Here is an 18,061-nt window from a genome sequence, read left to right on the forward strand (position 1 = left end):
CGAGGCCAGCTCGCGCGCCTGCTCCGGTGGGACCAGGAAGCTGGTTCTGCAAAGCCCACGTGTTCTCGCCCGGGGTGCAGACCCCGAACCGCCCGCGGACGAGCACTCCCAGGCGAAACCAGGAGACAAAATGGCTTGTGCTTCGATTCACATGTAAAACCTCGCCCTTTGGCTCCAGGTTGTCCGACATTTTGTGACTGGCTTTTTTTCTTTTTCTTTTTGCTTAATCATGATTTAGGAAGCCGTGTCGCCGGTCCCTTTCTAAACGGCTGACCTTTTAGGACTTGGTTTTTGCCCTTTTATTCTGGCGAGCGGGGACCAGGGACCGAACGGCAGGGGCGAGGCGGGGCGGGGCGGGGCAGGGCGTAGTGCTAATTCTCGATGCAGTCTCCATGCAAATAATGGGTTGTTATTAACAATGATCCTCCCTGCGAAATCCTCGAATTGCCCCTTGACTCTCAGCAGCGAGACGCGAGACCCTATTCGCTGAGCTGGCGCCTCCCCCTCCGCCCTGTTACTCCCGGCTCGGAAAATTACAACTCCTAGGCGCGCGGCGCGGCGGGCGCGGGAGGCGGCGGGGCAGGGAGGGGATTCCCCGAGCCAGCGGGCGCCTCGCCCCCCGCCGCCGCCGCAGCGTCGCGCGGCCAAGGTCAGGGGCGCCGCAGGAGCAGCGCTTCGAGCCAGGGACGTGGGTCAACGCCGGCCTCGGGGAGGCAGCCCTAGGCGCAGCTGGCCCGTCTGCAGCTGAGGGGCTGCCGAGGTGGCCCGGCACAGCGGACCCTGCCGGCGAGCTCGCGTTGCGCACGCGGGAGCTTGGGACCCCACGGTCACTGTCCGCTGGCAGCGCTGTCCGCCGCCTCATAGTGCTGAACCAGCCCGGGCGGAGCGGCCTGCGCTCGCGCCCGATAGGGGCGGGGCCGGGGCAGAAGGAGGACTCGGGACAGCCGCCCCGCGGAGCCAGGAGCTGAAACAGAGCTGGCTAACCTCAGCCGACCGCTGGTCCGGTGTGCAGAAGAGGCTCGCGGCAGCCGGCGGAGGCGCTGCTGATTCATCTCCTGGAGCACCTCGCAGGCCACCGCGATAGCAGCCAACAGCCTCTGGACTCTGGCCACAAGCTGAAGGAGCTGGTGCAGGAGCCTTGTGGGCAGGAGGTGAGGACCCCTCCCTTCCATAGCCCCCAGGAGTCTTAGGGCGGTGGCCGCAGGACAGAGAGGGGCGTGCCCCAGTTTGTCAAGGAGGCAAACCCGTGTGATGCCCAGGCCTTCCGTCTCACCGGCGCTGACCACACTCGGCCCCCGCCGCCCGTTTCTGAAGCTTCGGCCATTCTTCCCCGGCCGCGAGCAGCTCAGACTGCGGGCGCGGCGATGGAGGAGGAGCTGAAGTGCCCGGTGTGCGGTTCCCTGTTTCGCGAGCCCATCATCCTGCCCTGTTCCCATAATGTCTGCCTCCCGTGCGCTCGCACCATTGCTGTGCAGACCCCGGACGGCGAGCAGCACCTGTCCCCACCGCTCCTGCTTTCCCCGGGGTGGCGCCGCCGCCGCGCCCCCTCCGGATCAAGACACTGCAGCCGGCGCGGCCTGCGGCGGCGGAGCGAGCGCAAACGCTGCGGGCGGTCTGGGCGGTGGAGCGGCAGGTGGCGGGGACCACGCAGACAAGCTGAGCTTGTACAGCGAGACGGACAGCGGCTATGGCTCCTACACCCCGAGCCTCAAGTCCCCCAACGGGGTCCGCGTACTACCCATGGTGCCGGCGCCCCCCGGCTCCTCTGCCGCGGCTGCCCGAGGCGCCGCCTGCTCCTCGTTGTCGTCCTCCTCCAGTTCCATCACGTGCCCGCAGTGCCACCGCAGCGCCTCCCTGGACCACCGCGGCCTACGCGGCTTCCAGCGCAACCGACTGCTGGAAGCCATCGTGCAGCGGTACCAGCAGGGCCGCGGGACAGCGCCGGGGGCGTCTGCAGCCGTGGCGGTGGCCGTTTGCCAGCTGTGTGACCGCACCCCGCCGGAGCCGGCAGCCGCGCTGTGCGAGCAGTGCGACGTGCTCTACTGCGCCGCCTGCCAGCTCAAGTGCCACCCTTCCCGGGGCCCCTTCGCCAAGCATCGCCTGGTGCAGCCGCCGCCGCCGCCCGCGCCACCTGAAGCGGCAGCGGCTCCGCCCAGCGCCGCTGCGACCCCCAGCACTGGCAGTGGCTGCAAAAGCCCAGGGGGCACTGGGGCCAGCGCGGCCCGGAAGTTTCCCACGTGTCCGGAGCATGACATGGAGAACTACAGCATGTACTGCGTGAGCTGCCGGAGCCCGGTGTGCTACCTGTGTCTGGAAGAGGGCCGGCACGGCAAGCACGAGGTGAAGCCTCTGGGGGCCACGTGGAAACAGCACAAGGTGAGCGCTGGCAGCGCCGCCCAGGCGCAGCGCGGGAGGGACCCTTGGCCTCTTATGCAAAGTTGAAAGAGGGTTAGCCTTAGGGCCACGCAGGAACATCCTCGTTCATTCATTCATTCCAGCAGTTTACGATTAACCGGTGTTTATGAATCAGGTACCCTGAGCTGGTCATTGCAGTTGGGAAAGATATGAGAAAATAACTCATTAAGTCCCCTCCCACTGGAAACTGTGATTGTATACAAGCCACCCCAATTGCAGAAGCAGGGCTCTCACTCCCAAAGGCTAGTAGGGTACCCTGGAGGCCCTTCCCAATTAAGCCAAATAGGGTCTTCCCTCCATTTGAAAATAAATGCATTTTTAAAATGCACATTACCACCTGGCTGAAGAAAACTGTCTGGGGACTTCCTGCTCAAAATCTGCTCTAAGGTGGGAGTTTGCACCCCAGCCCTGCCTGAAGGGATGCACTGTTGCCTGTTCAGCAGGACACCCTGTCTTCCAGATGAGGAATTTTCCTACCCTCAGCTGTTCTTCAGCACCTTCTGTCCTCAAAATGCCTTTCAGCCTAGAGGGCAGATGCCTCCTTGGCACATCTGGGGTTGTGCCCTTTCAAGAAAGGAGTGTTTTCCCCAGAGACTCTCTCTTGCCTGGGACTGTATCACTGGGCCAGTGGGATAGGGGTGGAGTCATAGGTGATCTCTTAATAAGGGGACCAGGCACACCTCTCCACAGCCTCCTTCCCCTGGGACTTGCTGGCAGCAGGAAGCAGAGTGTCAACCCCAGAAACTTACGCTGACAGATTTTGTTTGTTTTGTTTTGGCACTGGAGATGGAACCCAGGGGCATTTTACCACTGAGCTACATCCCCAACCCTTTTTAAATTTTTTATTTTGAGACAGTGTCTTGCTAAGTTTCTTAGGCTGGGCTTGAACTTGTGATCCTCCTGCCTCAGCCCTCCAAGCCTCTGGGATTGCAGGCATGCACTACTGCATCTGGCTTGTCTTCCTATCTTATACTTCAAGAAAGAGAAGAAACTATCAATATTTGCTTAGACCCTTCACCAGGCCCCAAAGGCAAGGCTGGAGTCAGCTCTAACCAATACTTAATCTCCCACCCAAAGGCCCAGTGGGAACCTGGGTTCAATACCTTCGGAGGTATTGGGCTGGGCAGGTTAGGGCCTATTGTCCAAGGTTCCCCAGTGCCCCTGGGCTCCTGATACCCTCATTCATGGACTCTTTCCAGTAAGCTCTCATTCTAGAGGAGGTAAGAGGTCTCCATACCATCCAACGGGAAATACTGTATGTGTTTTGATTGGAAAATAGAGCAATTTTCCAAGGCTACCTTATCACCCAACTAGGAACAGGCAGAAAGGGCCACACAGAAGAGAGGAAGAGACAACTGTTTCTGTACAGATTTGTTTGTATGTATATGAAATATACCCAGTTACTATATATAGTTTCATCTACTATGATGAACATGTGTTGTTATTGTAATTTAACATTTTAAAATAAAAAAAATAGAAGAAACAAATAGGGAACACTTGAGGAATCCCCCTTGGAGAGGAAGATTTGCATGTGGATCTGAAGGAGGGAATGGGCCAAGTCCATGGTCCTAGAGCAGTGGTTCTCTGGGGGGGCCCATGTGCAGATGTCCCACCCCACCCAACAGTTTTGGGAACCTTCAGGAGTTCATTAGCAACAAGGAAGCATGGCCCAGGAGGCTGCTGAGAGCCAGAGTGCAAAGTTCCCAGACACTTACCCAGCCTCAAATGCCAACAGTACTGCTGGTGAGAAACCCTGCTCTGAGGTTGCACAGCCCTGCATCTCTCTAGAGCCTGCAATTTACTAGTTGAATGAGTTTAGGTGATTTTAATCTAAAACATTTTGAAAGTTATATCTAAGTGGATCCTTGTGGGTGGATTAAGCACAATTCTGTAGGTCTAGCCTCCAGCATACTACCCGACCCATTAAGTGGGATTGCTTTTGCAGTCCTGACACTTCAAATCAGAGGACTTGCAGAAAGCTGCAGGGCAGCAGCCTGAGTGCTGTTTTGACCTCACTGACTTGGTTATCTGGAGAAAATGTGAGCGGGTAACTTTGGGGTTTCTTGTGGTGAGCCCCCACCTAGCCTCGAGCTGATTGGGGACACCTGGCTTAAGTTCATTTTTTCCCATATGGCCCTTTGTTACATATACTTTGCAGGAATTGTAGATGCCTTACTTATTTCATCTTTTAAGTGAATCGACATCATTTTACAGATCAAGAAATCATTGTAAAAAGGCTGTGATCAATTACCAAGACAAGAAGCATGAGTTCTAAATCTCACATTCTGGTTTCACAAGCTGTTATGTTTTCACAGCCTAGAGAGCCAAAACCAATTTTGGATATTGCCACTGAAGTGTTCAGAATAGTGAGGACTGGAATGAAGGAAAGTCGATATGAGATTTTGCAGTTGTGAGAGATTCAGCATCTTGCATGGAAGAGGTGGATAATGAGCTGTGGTGCCAAGAACCAAAGCCATGCAGGGAGACTCAGTGGTCACCCCCAGTTTGGTGTCAGTGTATAAAATCTCTCCCCAACCAACAGTGCGCCAGCGTGAGAAGAAGCAGCAGCCAGGTGTCAGCTCAGGAGTGGGCAGGGTCACTGTGACTGTGCAGATTCTTGCATCTGAATTTTGTATCTAGTGCTGCTGCTTCAGGGACAGCCACGTCCTCCTGAATGGAGCCGGACACTGCGAGGTAGTTCTGGGGAGCTTGTGTTTATGACTGCAGGCAGGCGCTGCCGCCGTTGTTTTCCTACAGAAAAGGAGGTTGTTGAGCATGTGTTGTGGTGTCCAGGGACTGGACATGAAAAGACACATGGGGGAACTCATGGCTTAGCTTTGGAGTAGGCACCAGGGCCACCCCAGCAGTGAGGGTGGCTACTGAACGATTGCCTGCACACTCCCACTGGGCCATCCAAGTTCTTGTGAACCTTAACATCTTCGGGTTCTTGTTTTCTGTCTGAAACCCCAGCTCCACACTGGACCTCCTAGCTGCCAGCAGGACTCACCCCAGGCTCCTGGGCCCGGAGGGCCTCCCCCGCAGGCTCCCTTCGCCCAATTTCCTCTCCGACTAGCGATTCCTAAGGGAGGAGATACCCAGGTCTGTTCCAAAGCAAGGTTGATAATCACCTTTTAAACACAGAAATCTTTAGATCTTGGCTAAACAAATTCTATGTTGATTCCCCTGGAAGAGGATTAACCGTTTCTAGGAGCTTCTGACCTGAAGAAGACCCCAGTGGTGAGAAGACCACCACTTTCCAGACAGCATTGCCTTTTTTGCTACTGATGGTAGAGTTCTGCTTCTCCTGAAGCCAGGGGGAAGGTCACTGTGGCCTAGCCTGTCACAGGCCTCGATCACATCTGAAAGTCCTGCTTCAGGGGACTCTGGCTGATGGGTGCAGGTGGTTGGCCCTGAGTTAAGGTAAGGACACTGTTCCCAGCTGAGGATGTGGGACACGGGCTAGGCCTCTCCATAGAAGCGCATTGAGCATCTCACTGGTGCCCCAGGAATGCTGCTCCGGAGTGAGGGATGGCTCAGCCTGAAGACCTCAGGAGAGTCGGGACTTCCCTCTGGCCTGGAGGCTGTGCCAGGGGCCATGGCTTCCCAGCACCATCAGCATGTTCGGTAAAAGAAGTATTGAGGGGTTTCAAGCCTCCAGGAAAGACATCAGAAAGACCACACATGCATGACAAGGCTGAGCTGTGGCCAGCTGCACCCGGCCGTGGGGGACTCACTCCAACAATTACAGCCCCGTGTTACCAGTGGGCCCTCTCCTGAAAACTGCAATTACAGAGGGAGAAATGTGGCCTTAACTGTCATCTGCAAATTCTAATTTCAGAGGGAACACATCTAATGTGGTAGATTTTTTTCCTTCTGGAATTGCTTCGACACTCTTTTTTCTTCAAACTGCAATATAAACTTCTTTACTAATGGTACAAATGCATGGTTTTCCATGGCTGTGTGCCATTCTATTGAAGGGTTATTTTTTAGTTAATCAATATGTTAGTGCTGTGCAGAGGTTTCAGTCTTCAGCTGTGCTGGACGTTTCTCTGCTAAAACCCATACCTGACACTCCTGTTTCCTTGGGTTAGATTAGCAAGTGTGCGATTGCTATATCAAAGGGTATCCATCTTTTAGGTCTGAGTAATATCTCCAGATTACTGCCTGTCCTGTTGTTTCTCCCAACAGCAAAATTATGTCAATAGTAAAAAATTCACAAGGTCGGGGACCAGTAGGGTAAAGCACTGGTGTGGGCTGTCTTACTTCTAATAGTTGTTTTCTGCAACTTTCGCTTCATTTTTGTTAGAAATAGAGGGGATCACAAGTATCTAGACATCCATATTCCTAACTAGTCAGGGGCCTTCTTCTCTTCAAGAGTTGATTTAACACGTACAGCTCTGCTGCCCTGTATCTTGGATTTCAGGGTCTCCAAGGTCCACCTGTGGTCTTTTGGAGTGGGGTTGGGTGGCCATAAGAAACAGTTAGAGAGAGAAAAGACGTTGGCCAGTGACCTCCAGGAAGTCTGGGGCTCCAGCCTGCCTGCCTCTGCTGGCCTGGGGTCTGTGCACTCTGAGGCAGAGCCTGGGGTGGTGGGGAGCTAAGCCTTTCACTGACTCTGAAGTTCTGGGAAAAGAAGGCTCTATGTGCCTGGCTGGCTCAGAGCCCACGGCAGGGCTGCCAGTCCTGGAGATGTGCCCATGGTGGTCCTGGGTGCCAAGGTCAGCACTGCAGGAACCACCACTGGAAAGAGAGCTCAAGTCATGCCCTCAGAGCCACCTCTTCCTTACCGCCCCACACAGCTGGGAAACTATACGGGAGAGGCCAGAACCCACAGCTTAAAGGCCTTCCTCTTGTCTTTGAAGACTATTTGAGAGTTCGAGGAGTTCGGAACTGAAGTCAGCCTCAAAGTGTATGACAGGAGGTCCCTCTTGTCACCAGTTATGAGTATGCTAATAGTATGTACCGTGGCTCTCCACATCTTTAGCCTGCAGTGGAAAGACTCCCTACAGGTGGACATTCCTGATGAGCGGCCTGCCTGCAAGTGCCAACCATGCAGAGTGTTCTAGATGGGAGGGACCTCATGCTCTCTGAGGCACTCTAAGGAAAGCACCAGCACACAGGCCCACCACCTGTGTTTACAAATAAGGGTTTATTGGAACACAGCCATGCTTTTTTGCTTTCTATTGCCTATGGCTACTTTTATCGGTAGTTGCTTTGGAGGGAGTTGAGTAGGTGCATCAGAGATGGGTGTTCTGTAAAGGCGAAAATACTATCTGTCTCTTTATAGAAAAACATTTGCCCATTTTCCATTGCTGTGACAAAGTAACTGAGAGAATCATCTTGAAGGAGGAAAGAATATTTTTGTTTCATGGTTTCAGTCTGTGGTCACTTAGCCCCATCTCTTTGGGCCTTTGGTGAAGCAGAACATCATGGTGAGGAGTATTTGGTGGAGTGGGCTGCTCACCTTGTAGCAGACAGGAGACAGAGAGAAAGTGGCTGGGGTCAATGCTGTCTAGAGGACCTGTCTCCAGTGACCTACCTCCTCCAGCTAGGCCCCGCCTCCTCAGCTTGCACCACCTGCGGGAGCACCACCAGCTGGGACAGGCCTTCAACACATGGACAAGCCTTGGGGCATTGCAGATGCAAGCACAGCAGCTCCAGACTCACCCGCTCTTGAGAGAGCCAGTCTCAGCACCTGCCTCCATGGGAATGCGGGGCTGTGAACCCAGAGCAGTCCTGCTGCCCCAGGGTCTGCACTTGAGATGCCTGCAGGGACTGTGTGCTGGGCTACAGGGCATGAGCCCATGACTGCAGCTCATCTGAGAAGTGGCCACGCTCCTTGGAGTGGACTCCAGGGCAATCCAGAGTATTGAACCCGAGAGTCAAGAAGGCACCCGACCTCCCGATCTCAGAGGGTGGGAAGCAGCTGCAAAGCTGAGGGAGCCCCAAGGCAGAGGGCAGGGGCCAGGGGAAGGAACTCTGCACACATGTTCTTTGCTGCTCTCTGGGATGGAAAAGAAAGCTGTCTGATGTTTGTCCTTGGATTTCCTGTTAGTTGTGTCTGTTGCTCTAGAAAGCAGTGGGGTGTGCCTTATCCACTTTTGAGGGGACTGCAGGCATGATGGTGGAGGTTAAGGGGTCACAGTCTGGGGCCTCTGGGCCAGAGCATCCAGGCAGACAGGGAGAGGCTCTGTGGGGGACTTTCTGTTTTGTACAGTCAGCTATTGGCTGGTGGAGTTTATGAACAGTGGTCCTGTCATTTTGCAGATAAGGAAACCTGAGGTGAAGGGCTCTCTGGACTTGCACAGCAAGCCCTGGGATGATATTGAAAATGGCCTCCACTTTCCCCAGGGTGTGTGTTGAACAGCAAGACACCGCAGAAGGCCAAGTGTATGTTGGGCTAAACAGTAGATCCGTGTGGCGCCTGCAGAGGAGTCATTACATGTGGAAGAAACAGGGTTAGCTGAATGGGACAGGGTGTGCCCATGTCTGTCCTCTCCGAATGGTGGGGACAAACATGGCACAATCTCTCCTTCAACTGGAATGGGCAGCAAGAAAGGAAATCAGAAGCAGGTGGGCAAAACAACCTGCGTAGAGCCAACAGGACAGGGGTTGGGGCCGGAGGGGGCAAAGAGAGCAAATAGTCTTCCCATTTCACATGCAGCACAGGGAAGAGGTTCAGAGGACAGGAGGGACGGGGCAGGGCCAGGGGCCATGGGGGCAGGAGGCCAGGAGTGCTGGGGGTCTGCCTGACAGACGGCCACTGCAGAAGGGACTGGACCTGGAGGAAGCACCTGCCTGGAGCACCTGTGTAGACAGCAGGTGACTTGAGAACAGCCAGGTCAGGAAGCGCAGGCAAACCCTGTGCTTGCCCAGTCTGCCTGTCCTGGCTTATAGTTTGATTTTAGGTGGTAGCTACAAAACCAGGAAAGCAATGATGGGGAATGATGGGAGGTGGGCCACTAAAATGAAGAGCCGAGGCCTGTGGCTCCGCAGGCCCCTCTGCAGGTTGGCTGCTCCACCCAGTGGGTTTGCCCATCAGCTGAGCTGTGCTTCCTGGGAACCAGACACCACCTCTGGCACTTGCTGTGATAGTCCAAGCTGACCGTGGGTCTTGCCATCATGGCCTTATTCTGAGTACTTACTTTTTAACCCACCTAAGTACTTATTGGGTCCACAGAGAATCCAGGAGCACCTGTGTCCTTGCAGGGACAAGGTAAGTGCCTGGTTGTAGAAGGAATCGTCTCCCACAAGGGCAAACATCTGGTCACAGGAGAAAGAAAAAAACAACTAATGGGTAAACAGGCGAGGTGCCTTCTGATGGTGGCAAGTACTGAGACAGAAGTAAGGATAATGTGACAAAGATACTTCAGCAGTGAAGAAGGTTGGAAATTGTCTGTACAGAAGTCAAATTTCCAGATAGAACTTGAAGACAGAGAAGGGACCAGCCCTGCATGCTGGAAAGGGAAGCAGGAGCCCAGAACCAGAGGCAGGAAGAGGCAAGTCAGGTTTGAGGGGCAGAAGTGGGCCAGCGTGTGAATGGCTGGCAGGAGCAGAGCCAGGTGGAGCAGGGAATGCAGGGCAGAGTGGACCCTGGGTCCTACAGGGTGCCAGGGGAACCCCCAGAGGGCTTTCGGCTGGGAGCCAGGTGTGGTTCTTAGAAGGTCCCTGGGGCCTTTGTTCAGAAAGGGAGGGTGGGGACACGAGTGGGGACAGGAAGACTCATCTGAGACTACTGCAGTGGACCAGGTATAAATGGGGACTCTTGTTAGGAGCAAGCAGCAGCAATGACGAGATGCTCGTGCGTTCATCTCCTGCTGAAGCCCGCCCCACTTCTTGGACTTGTGGTTTGATGTCTTTCATTATTTTTGCAAAATTGTTGTCTCCTCTATCTTCAGATAATTGTTCTATCATTTTAAAAATATTTTTAATTGTTGATGGACTTTATTTTATTCATTTATTCATATGCAGTGCTGAGAACTAAACCCAGTGCCTCATACAGGCTAGGCAAGTGCTCTCACAAGGCCACACCCCCTATCCCTCTATCATTTCTCTCATCCTCTTGGGATTTCAATGACACGTATGTTAGATTGCTTGATAACATTCCATAGTTCTTGGACACTCTTCTTTTTATCTCTTTGTGTTGCAGTTTGGGTAATTTCTGTTGACCTCTCTTCAAATTCATGACTCCCTCCTGGGCCATGTCAAGCCTCCTGACCTTCTCTTCCTCCCCACGCATGCTGCCTGTCCCTCCCTGTCCCTGCTGTGGGTGCCTCTCTCAGAGCACTCCCAGGACAGTCTCTACTTCTCACCAGGGATACAGGTTTTCTTCTCTTTCCCTCAGCTGTGAGGGGTCTTTGCTCTGCCACCAAGAGGGGTTTTTTTCTTTTAATTAATGCATTCTTAAATTTTATAGACTCTTACAAGCTGTCTTAAACCCCTTTTGAAATAAATAGATCTGCTTTTCTTTTGCCTTCAGGCCAGGATGTTCCTGGGGTGGGAAGAGCTGCCTGTGACCTGCAATGGGCATTCAGTGTGGGTGAGATGTCCACTTGGTTGCTGGAAGCCTCTGTGTGGCAGGCGACAGCTCCGCATGGCCAACCCATGCAGACTCTTCCCAGCTCTTCCCAGCTCACTCCAGCCTCTACCGCTCGCCCTGGGTTTTCCTTTGGTTGTGGAAGAACTAGGAAACACTTTCAAAGTCCTGCGGTGTCCTCCACTTGGCCAGTCTTTAGGTCTGTTTTCTACTTTGTGCGGGGGGCATTCTTCCTTGAGCCTGGAGCTGCAGAGAGAGAGACACTGCCTGGGGGGTCCGACTCCAGGAGCCAGTGCTCCGCCGGGGGCAGACGGTCCTTTCTACCACCGAGTCTCCTCTCAACTCCTTTTCTGGTTCTAGACTTTTTCTAGATTGATTTTGCTTAAAATCCATTTCTTCTCTCAATGCAAAATGGTAAAGAGCACAGACCTGGCTCTTCCTGAGCAAGCTGCAGGTGGTGGCCTGAGGTTGAATTGGGCCTACAGCATCCCAGGCCTGACTGCCTCCTGGTGTCTCCAGGGGTGAGGCCCGCTTCTTCTTTTATTTTCTTTCTTTCAATTCCTTTTAGTTACATGCAACCCTGGGGTACACCTTGACATTATCACAAAGGTGTGAAACTCAACTGGCTCTGATTCAGGGCCCACCCACCTGTCCCCACTCCCTCCCTTCTCCCCACTCTCCCTTCAATCCCTTTACCATTTATTTTTCTAATTAGTGTCCTGTGGACACATCTGATGCTGGGACCCACTGTGCCACGTCCAGGCTGCACATACAGAAGTTCTATCAGATCCATTCCAGGGTCCCTGCCTTTTCCCATCCCTTTCTCTTCCTCTTTGATCCCCTCCATCTACTCTTCTGATCTTTCCCCTATCCTTCTCTCTTTCTTTGTGTTTTTTTTTAACTCCCCCCTTCTTTTGGACTAGTTTCTGCATATCAGAGAAACTCTCAGGCCCATCCATTTACTGTCAAATCCGTAAGTCACTCTCTTTATAGCTAATATCCTGTCGTGTGGACCTACCACATTTTCTTTGTGCATTCATCTACTGAAGGCACCTCGTTGTTTCCACAGCTTGGCTGTTGTGAATTTTGCTGCTGTAAACCCTGATGTGGCTGTGTCCCTATAGTATTTGGATATTTACATCTTTTGGATTTATACTGTGGAGTGGTGTAGAGTGGTGGTTCCATTCCTCGTCTTTTGAGAACCTCAACACTGCTTTCCAGAGTGCTTACTGGAAAAAGTCCCACCAACAATGTATGAATGGACCTTTTCCCCAAATCAAGCGAGGCCTTTTGCAGTGTACCCCCAAAGTGTAAGAGCAGTCAGTCACACAATCGTTCCAATACATGTTGCACTTCAGGCACAAAGCTAAAGGGGAATTCTGGTCCTTGCTGCTGATCCTTGGTTCATTCCAGAAACTTCCCTGACATGTTGCCCAAGGAAAATACTAACTTATTCAACAAATACTCACTGGAAGCACGTTAGTACCTCATCCCAAGATGGAACCTGCAAGCTCTCCCTCTCCAAAACCACACATGGCAGCAGGAGAGAAAGATGGCAGGATGTAGTAGGTGTGGGTCCCCGAGGACCAGCTTCCAGGCAAGACAGTGGAGGGAGGGGCACTGGAGTGAGTTGGGATGCCCACTAGCCCCTGCAAGGCAAGGGAGGCACACCTATAGGGGAGCGGCAGGTAAAGGCGCAGAGTGTGGCCATGGCTATGCTGTGCAGGCCGGTGCCAGCTGTGCTCTTCTGTTGACTTCCGCAGAACCCCATGAGCCCAGGCCCCAGGGAATGTGTTCCAGTTACTCTGGGTCTCACTCTGCCAGGTGGGCTCTTGAGGGTCGCTGGGCACCAGCTGACCCCATGGTCAGGGTGAGACGCTATTGTGTGCCCTGGGCCTGTCTGATGGGAAGCCAGTTCCTGGTGGTGTTGTTCCTCGGCTCCACCTCTCCTGGTTTCTACCTCAGCCTAGGTGTTAGCCGAGGACGTCCCTTGGTGGTGCTGATCTATCCATACTGGCCCCTTGCAAACCTTAGCAAGGCTGCTGCCCTCTGCAGTCTGGGAGATGCCTGAGCAGTCAGCATCTGGAGACTCAGAATGAGAAGGTGAGAAGTGGGCGGTGCAGAGAGAAGGGCCTCACCTTTGCCACCCCAGGGCACTGTGCAGGCCGAGGCTCGGCAGGCGCTGCTAACCCTCACCCAGCAGGTTGGGTGCAATCAGCTCCCCTACGAGTCAGTGTGGCAAGCAAGAGAAACCCACTGGCCTACCTAGAACAGGGAATCCGTCAGCACAGTGCTTTCTGCCTCAGCACTCAGCCAGGTCTGAAGTCCTGGACAGGAGGCCACATGGGCAAACCCAGACTCCATATCTGCCACTAGACCCTCACAATTCTATGACCTGACCCCAAAGGTGTGCTGGTTTCTTCCCACCAGCAAGCAGGCCGTCAGCTCTGTAGTGGACACTGGTTGGGTGTCCTCTAATGCTCTTCTCTTCCGACCCTCCCTTCCTGGAGGCAGTCAGTGTCAGACCCCACAGGTTCAGAGCTCCATCCCCAAGGACCCCCACCTAGGTGCTGACCCCAAGCCCCAGGTTGCTTTCCCTGAGCTTCTGACCCACCAGATATAAATCGGGGTCCCCCAGGTTTGATTGACTTTCTCCAGTGGTCACAGAGCTCAGGCAGACACTTGCTCACGCTCATGGCTTATTATAAAGGTTATTACAAAGGACACAGAGGGAGGGATGTCCAGGGAGGGGGGAGGCGGAGCTCCCACGGCCCCCCAGGCACACGCCCTCCAGGACCTCCCTGTGTTTAGCTGTCCTTTGGGGCTTTTTTGGACAGCGTGTAGCAGTGGGAGTGGGCAGAGGTCTGCTGTGAGGCTGGTGGACAGGGGAGCCCAGTAGGGCTGTGGTGCAGACACAGTGAGGTGTCTCCTTCCTGCCAGCGTGGGCAGGACCCTCTCAAAGGGGTTTCCTGGTGCACTCTCAGGCAAGCAGGTCAGAGGATTTCTCTGTGGCCAGCCCAAGGCAGATGGGCAGGGAGGTCAGAGTTTCTGTGGCCTGCCCTGGGAGGAAAAGAGTCAAGAGAAAGAAGGGAAGGGGCGGGGACTTGGCTATCAGGGTCGGAGGAAGGAGGCATGTGGCTGTGTCTCCCTCTGAAGTGCAGGAGATCCCGAGGCAGCCCCAGGGGGGTGGGGCTGTCAGCTGCCAGCAGGGTGGACTCCAGGGAAGAGCCCTGTCGTGGCCACCAGACAGGACACGGCCTGTGAGCACTGGTCCTCCCAGGCAGTGGACAGAGCTCTTCAGTGAGCATGTGGGGAATGAGGCTGAGAAGGAAGGCTCTGGTTGAGGATGGCGGCCTCCAGGGCATCTACCTCGGAATCCCTGGGCTGGGGAGGCCCCTGACCCAGCAGATATGTGGAAGTGGAGCATCTTGAGAGGGGAGGTGGTCCTGGGTTCCTCAGCTGACCCTGTGACCGCCCGAGGTCCTTGTAAAAGGGAGGCAGGAGGGGCAGCAAGTAGTCACAGATGTGAGGTGGATGCAAATGCCTTGGTCCACAGGGGACTGAAGCACCACACCACGTCCCAGGGGCCTAAACATCAGGAGTTTATTCCTCTTAGTTATAGAAGCCTGAGATCACGGTGCTGGCAGCTCTGGAGTCTGGGGAGGTGAGAGCACCTGCACCCTGTGTGCTCGTGGGTGGAAGATGAGGAGCTGCCCAAGGCCTCTTTGAGGCTCTGATAAGGGCCGGGAGCCTCTTGAGAGGCCCAGTGCTCACAACTCCATCACTGAAAGAGCCGTCTCCTGATGCCACCATCTTGGGAGTTCGTATCCATTGTGTGAATCTGGGGACACAAACACCCAGACCACAGCATGAGAGGCCGCATGAGTCAAGCAGCCATACCTGGGTGACCTGGGCAAGGAAGCAGACTGTCCCTGGAAGGAACAGCCCTGATGCTCTGCAGACTCTGGCTCAGACGTGGATGATGACTCTGTGTCACTTAGGCCCTTCTGACAGTGGTGGCAGGGAGCTCAGGTGCCGAGGGGACCCACGACAGAATGACCCCTGCTGTTCCGGGCAGGGTGGGTCCACTCAGAATCTTCTCTGCCCAGCCTGGATGGGCCCTGAAGGGTGGGGGTCTTCACAGATGGCGATCTTCTGTGCTGCCAGCCGTGGAGACCTCCATGTAACCTGGCCCTCTCAGGGAGCCAGTGCACAGGAGCTGACCTCCTGAGCCGCTTTGCTTCAGGGACCCCCAATCCTGTCCCCTGTCCTGCCAAAGACCCCTTTGATTCTGAGACCCAACTTAACATGGCAGGGCCTGCTGCCCACTGTGGCTCCTTCATGGTGACCTCTGAGCTCATTGCTCCTGAGTGTACTTCTGTGCAGGGTCTAGCCCTCGCTGACCCTCAGCTTCAGCCCTACAGCAGGACTCCATGACAGCCCCTCTAGGGTGGGACTGGATCCTAGGGCTTCTGGGAGGGGCAGCCTGTGGGCTCGTGGAACCCAGGGGCTCCTGGGGAGGGGACTGTTCCTAGCCCCCCCCCCTCAGGATCCCCTTTGGCCCTATTGCCACTGCTGAGGCCTCCGTGTGCCCACCTTCCCTCCCAGCCCTGTGAGTCACCTCCAGTGGCGCTATGGCTCCCTACTCTGCTTCCCCTTCAGACCTGTCTGCTTCCACCGCAAGGGCTGCTGAGGCTCGGGTCTTTAGGCCGCTGTGTTTATCTTGGGCATTGACTGAGCCTAGCGCCCGCAGTTCAGAGAAGACCAGGAAACAAGGCAGCTCTCTGCCGGTGGGGCAGGGTCTGCAGGGTGGGTGGAGGGACTGCGGGACTGCGGGTCTGCAGCCAAGGACAGGGAGGGTCATCAGAAGCGCCCTCCTGTGTGACTGCACTAGGGCTAGCTCAGTGGTGGCCGTTAACCTAGAAAGAGTCATGAAAGGCAGGTCAGTCTGTAGGGCACCGGGAGCTGCCAGTGCCTGGTGCCACAGAACAGAGGGTGAGGAATGTCCACCTGGCCATCGTAATCATGCCCAGTGTGGGGGAGGCTCAGACAATGGAGAGCAAAATCAAATCAAGCGTTTGTGGGGTACAGCACTGGTTCAGGCACCATATGGCACCAGAGACACTCAGGACTGGCTTGTGGTGTGGAGTTGGCCACAGCATGGGGGTGGCTGCAGCACGGGCTGGGAGCCAGGCCCCCTTCTGGGCGTTCAAAGAGCACATTCTACTGGGGAGGACAGCCAGAGCTTCAGGAGGAGCCGCATTTGGAAAGCATCTTCCCAGGTGGGTGCTGGCAGCAACTCTAGGCAGGGCCAATGGGAGGTGCTGCAAGCAGAACCCAACCAGCAGGGGAAGAGCAGGGTGGCCTGGGGACCCAGTTTAGAGGAAGGGTGGCGTCCCCAAGGGTAGCAACATGGACAGCCTGGGATGCAGAGCTGAGGGCCTGAAGTCTCTCTAGACAGCAGAGGACACTGTCATAAATAAGAGCAGAGCCGGGGGGGAGGGGGGGCGGCGCTTTTTGGTGTATGGGACTCAGGGCCCTGGGGGGGCTCTCGGCAGCAATCTTCACCAGCAGTTGGACATGTGGGGACTGAGCCCAGCCCAGCCTTGCTCCAGGCGCAGGGGCTGCTGGTCTAGCAGGGGGACTGACAGGGCCACAGGGAGGGTCTCCTGGGGACCTGGCTATGGTCCCCTAAACATTAGTGGGTGGTGTCAACTCAGTCATGCCCCGGACACTGTAACATGGGTCTTAGTCCCCGTACCTTTCATGTCTGGGGTAATGGTTCGCCCATCTCTAGCCCTTTCACATGCACATAAGAATGACCTTCACAGGTCACAACCTGTGATCCCAGAGACTCGAGGGGCTGAGTCAGGAATGCAAGTTCAAGGCCAGCCTTAACAACTTAGGGAGACCCTGCCTCAAAATGAAAATACTAAAGACTGGAGATATAGCTCAGGGGTAGAGTATTCCTGGGTTCAATCCCCAGTACCAGGAAAAAAGAAAATACATTTAATTAGCTATATGACCTTGGGCAAGTTCACAGCACCCTCCAGGTGGGAAGAAAGACAAATGGCTACACACCTGCGAGCGCCACTGGCACACATGCAAGTTATATCAGGAAACTGGGTGGCAACACACAGCACATTTACGTGCTCCTTTATAGTTGGTACCTTTTACTAGACACTCAACTTCCTCTATGTGAAATGAAGTCCCCCACAGCATTTCTAAGGTCTTTGTGTCTACATTGTGTACCTCCTTTGCTATCCTAATGTTGGTGGTCAGGGACCAAGTTTGAAAGCAAGGTCCCCCGGGTGACCCTGCACAGTCCCTGGCAAGCACCTGGGATCAGCTAAAAAGCCGCGAACTTCAAACAGAGGTGGGTCCCAGGAGGCACTTCAGACAGACAGCTCCAGAGATGGTAGACCTGCATCGGACAATTCCTAAGGAACCAGGGAGGGCTTGATTGTGTGCTAAGCATAACAGTGAGAGCCCGTGGGGCCAGATTCACCACACTTGTCCAACCTTAGGAGGGCAGAACAGAAACAAGGAGCTTCCCAGGACTCTCAAGCCGGGGTTTGAAGTACACTGGCCCAGGACCCTGCCTGGGAGGAACCCAGACTGCTCTGGGAGCTGCTGGTGGAGATGCTCTGTGGGGCAGACAGGCATTGGTTGGACCCAGGAGGAAACTGTCCCAAACCAGACTCCTAGGGATGCATTCTCACCCGCGAGGACCAGGAAGCCACTAACTGCCCCTTGCTATTCAGTTACAACCATTCAACCAGGAATCAGAGGGTGTCTTCCACCTGGGCCTTTCCTTTCTTTCCCAGAGTTAGCTATGATCTGCCCACTGGGGCAAGCCAAGCCCCTCACCTCTCAGACTCAAGGTCTTCGTACCACTAGGGGAGGACTGGGAATAGTGTTCAGGGTCCTCAGCCAATACCCAGTGGTCCCTGTGGAAGATGGAGCTGGTGCCCTGAAGGCTGAGACAGGTTGAGGGCTCCACCCCAGGCTGCTCGCTCCTGGGGACCCAGTGTGACTGCCACAGTCCTCGGTGACTTACCATCATTCCCCCCACACATGGAACTGGGTGGAAAGAAGGACAAGTGCGTT

General features: G+C 54.8%; 1 protein-coding gene across 1 annotated transcript in view; it reads left to right on the top strand.

Annotated features, from left to right (window-relative positions):
* Positions 1-41: 41 nt before the first annotated feature.
* The window catches only part of Trim67 (tripartite motif containing 67), a 39,846-nt gene continuing 21,826 nt past the window's right edge, over positions 42-18,061 (top strand). Inside the window, 2 exon segments of the mRNA XM_015504323.2 lie at positions 42-1,525; positions 1,527-2,376. Coding sequence (XP_015359809.1) covers positions 1,365-1,525; positions 1,527-2,376 — 1,011 coding nt within the window. The 5' untranslated portion in view covers positions 42-1,364.

Source organism: Marmota marmota, unplaced genomic scaffold (assembly GCF_001458135.2).
Source record: "Marmota marmota marmota unplaced genomic scaffold, marMar, whole genome shotgun sequence".
Taxonomy (NCBI): domain Eukaryota; kingdom Metazoa; phylum Chordata; class Mammalia; order Rodentia; family Sciuridae; genus Marmota; species Marmota marmota.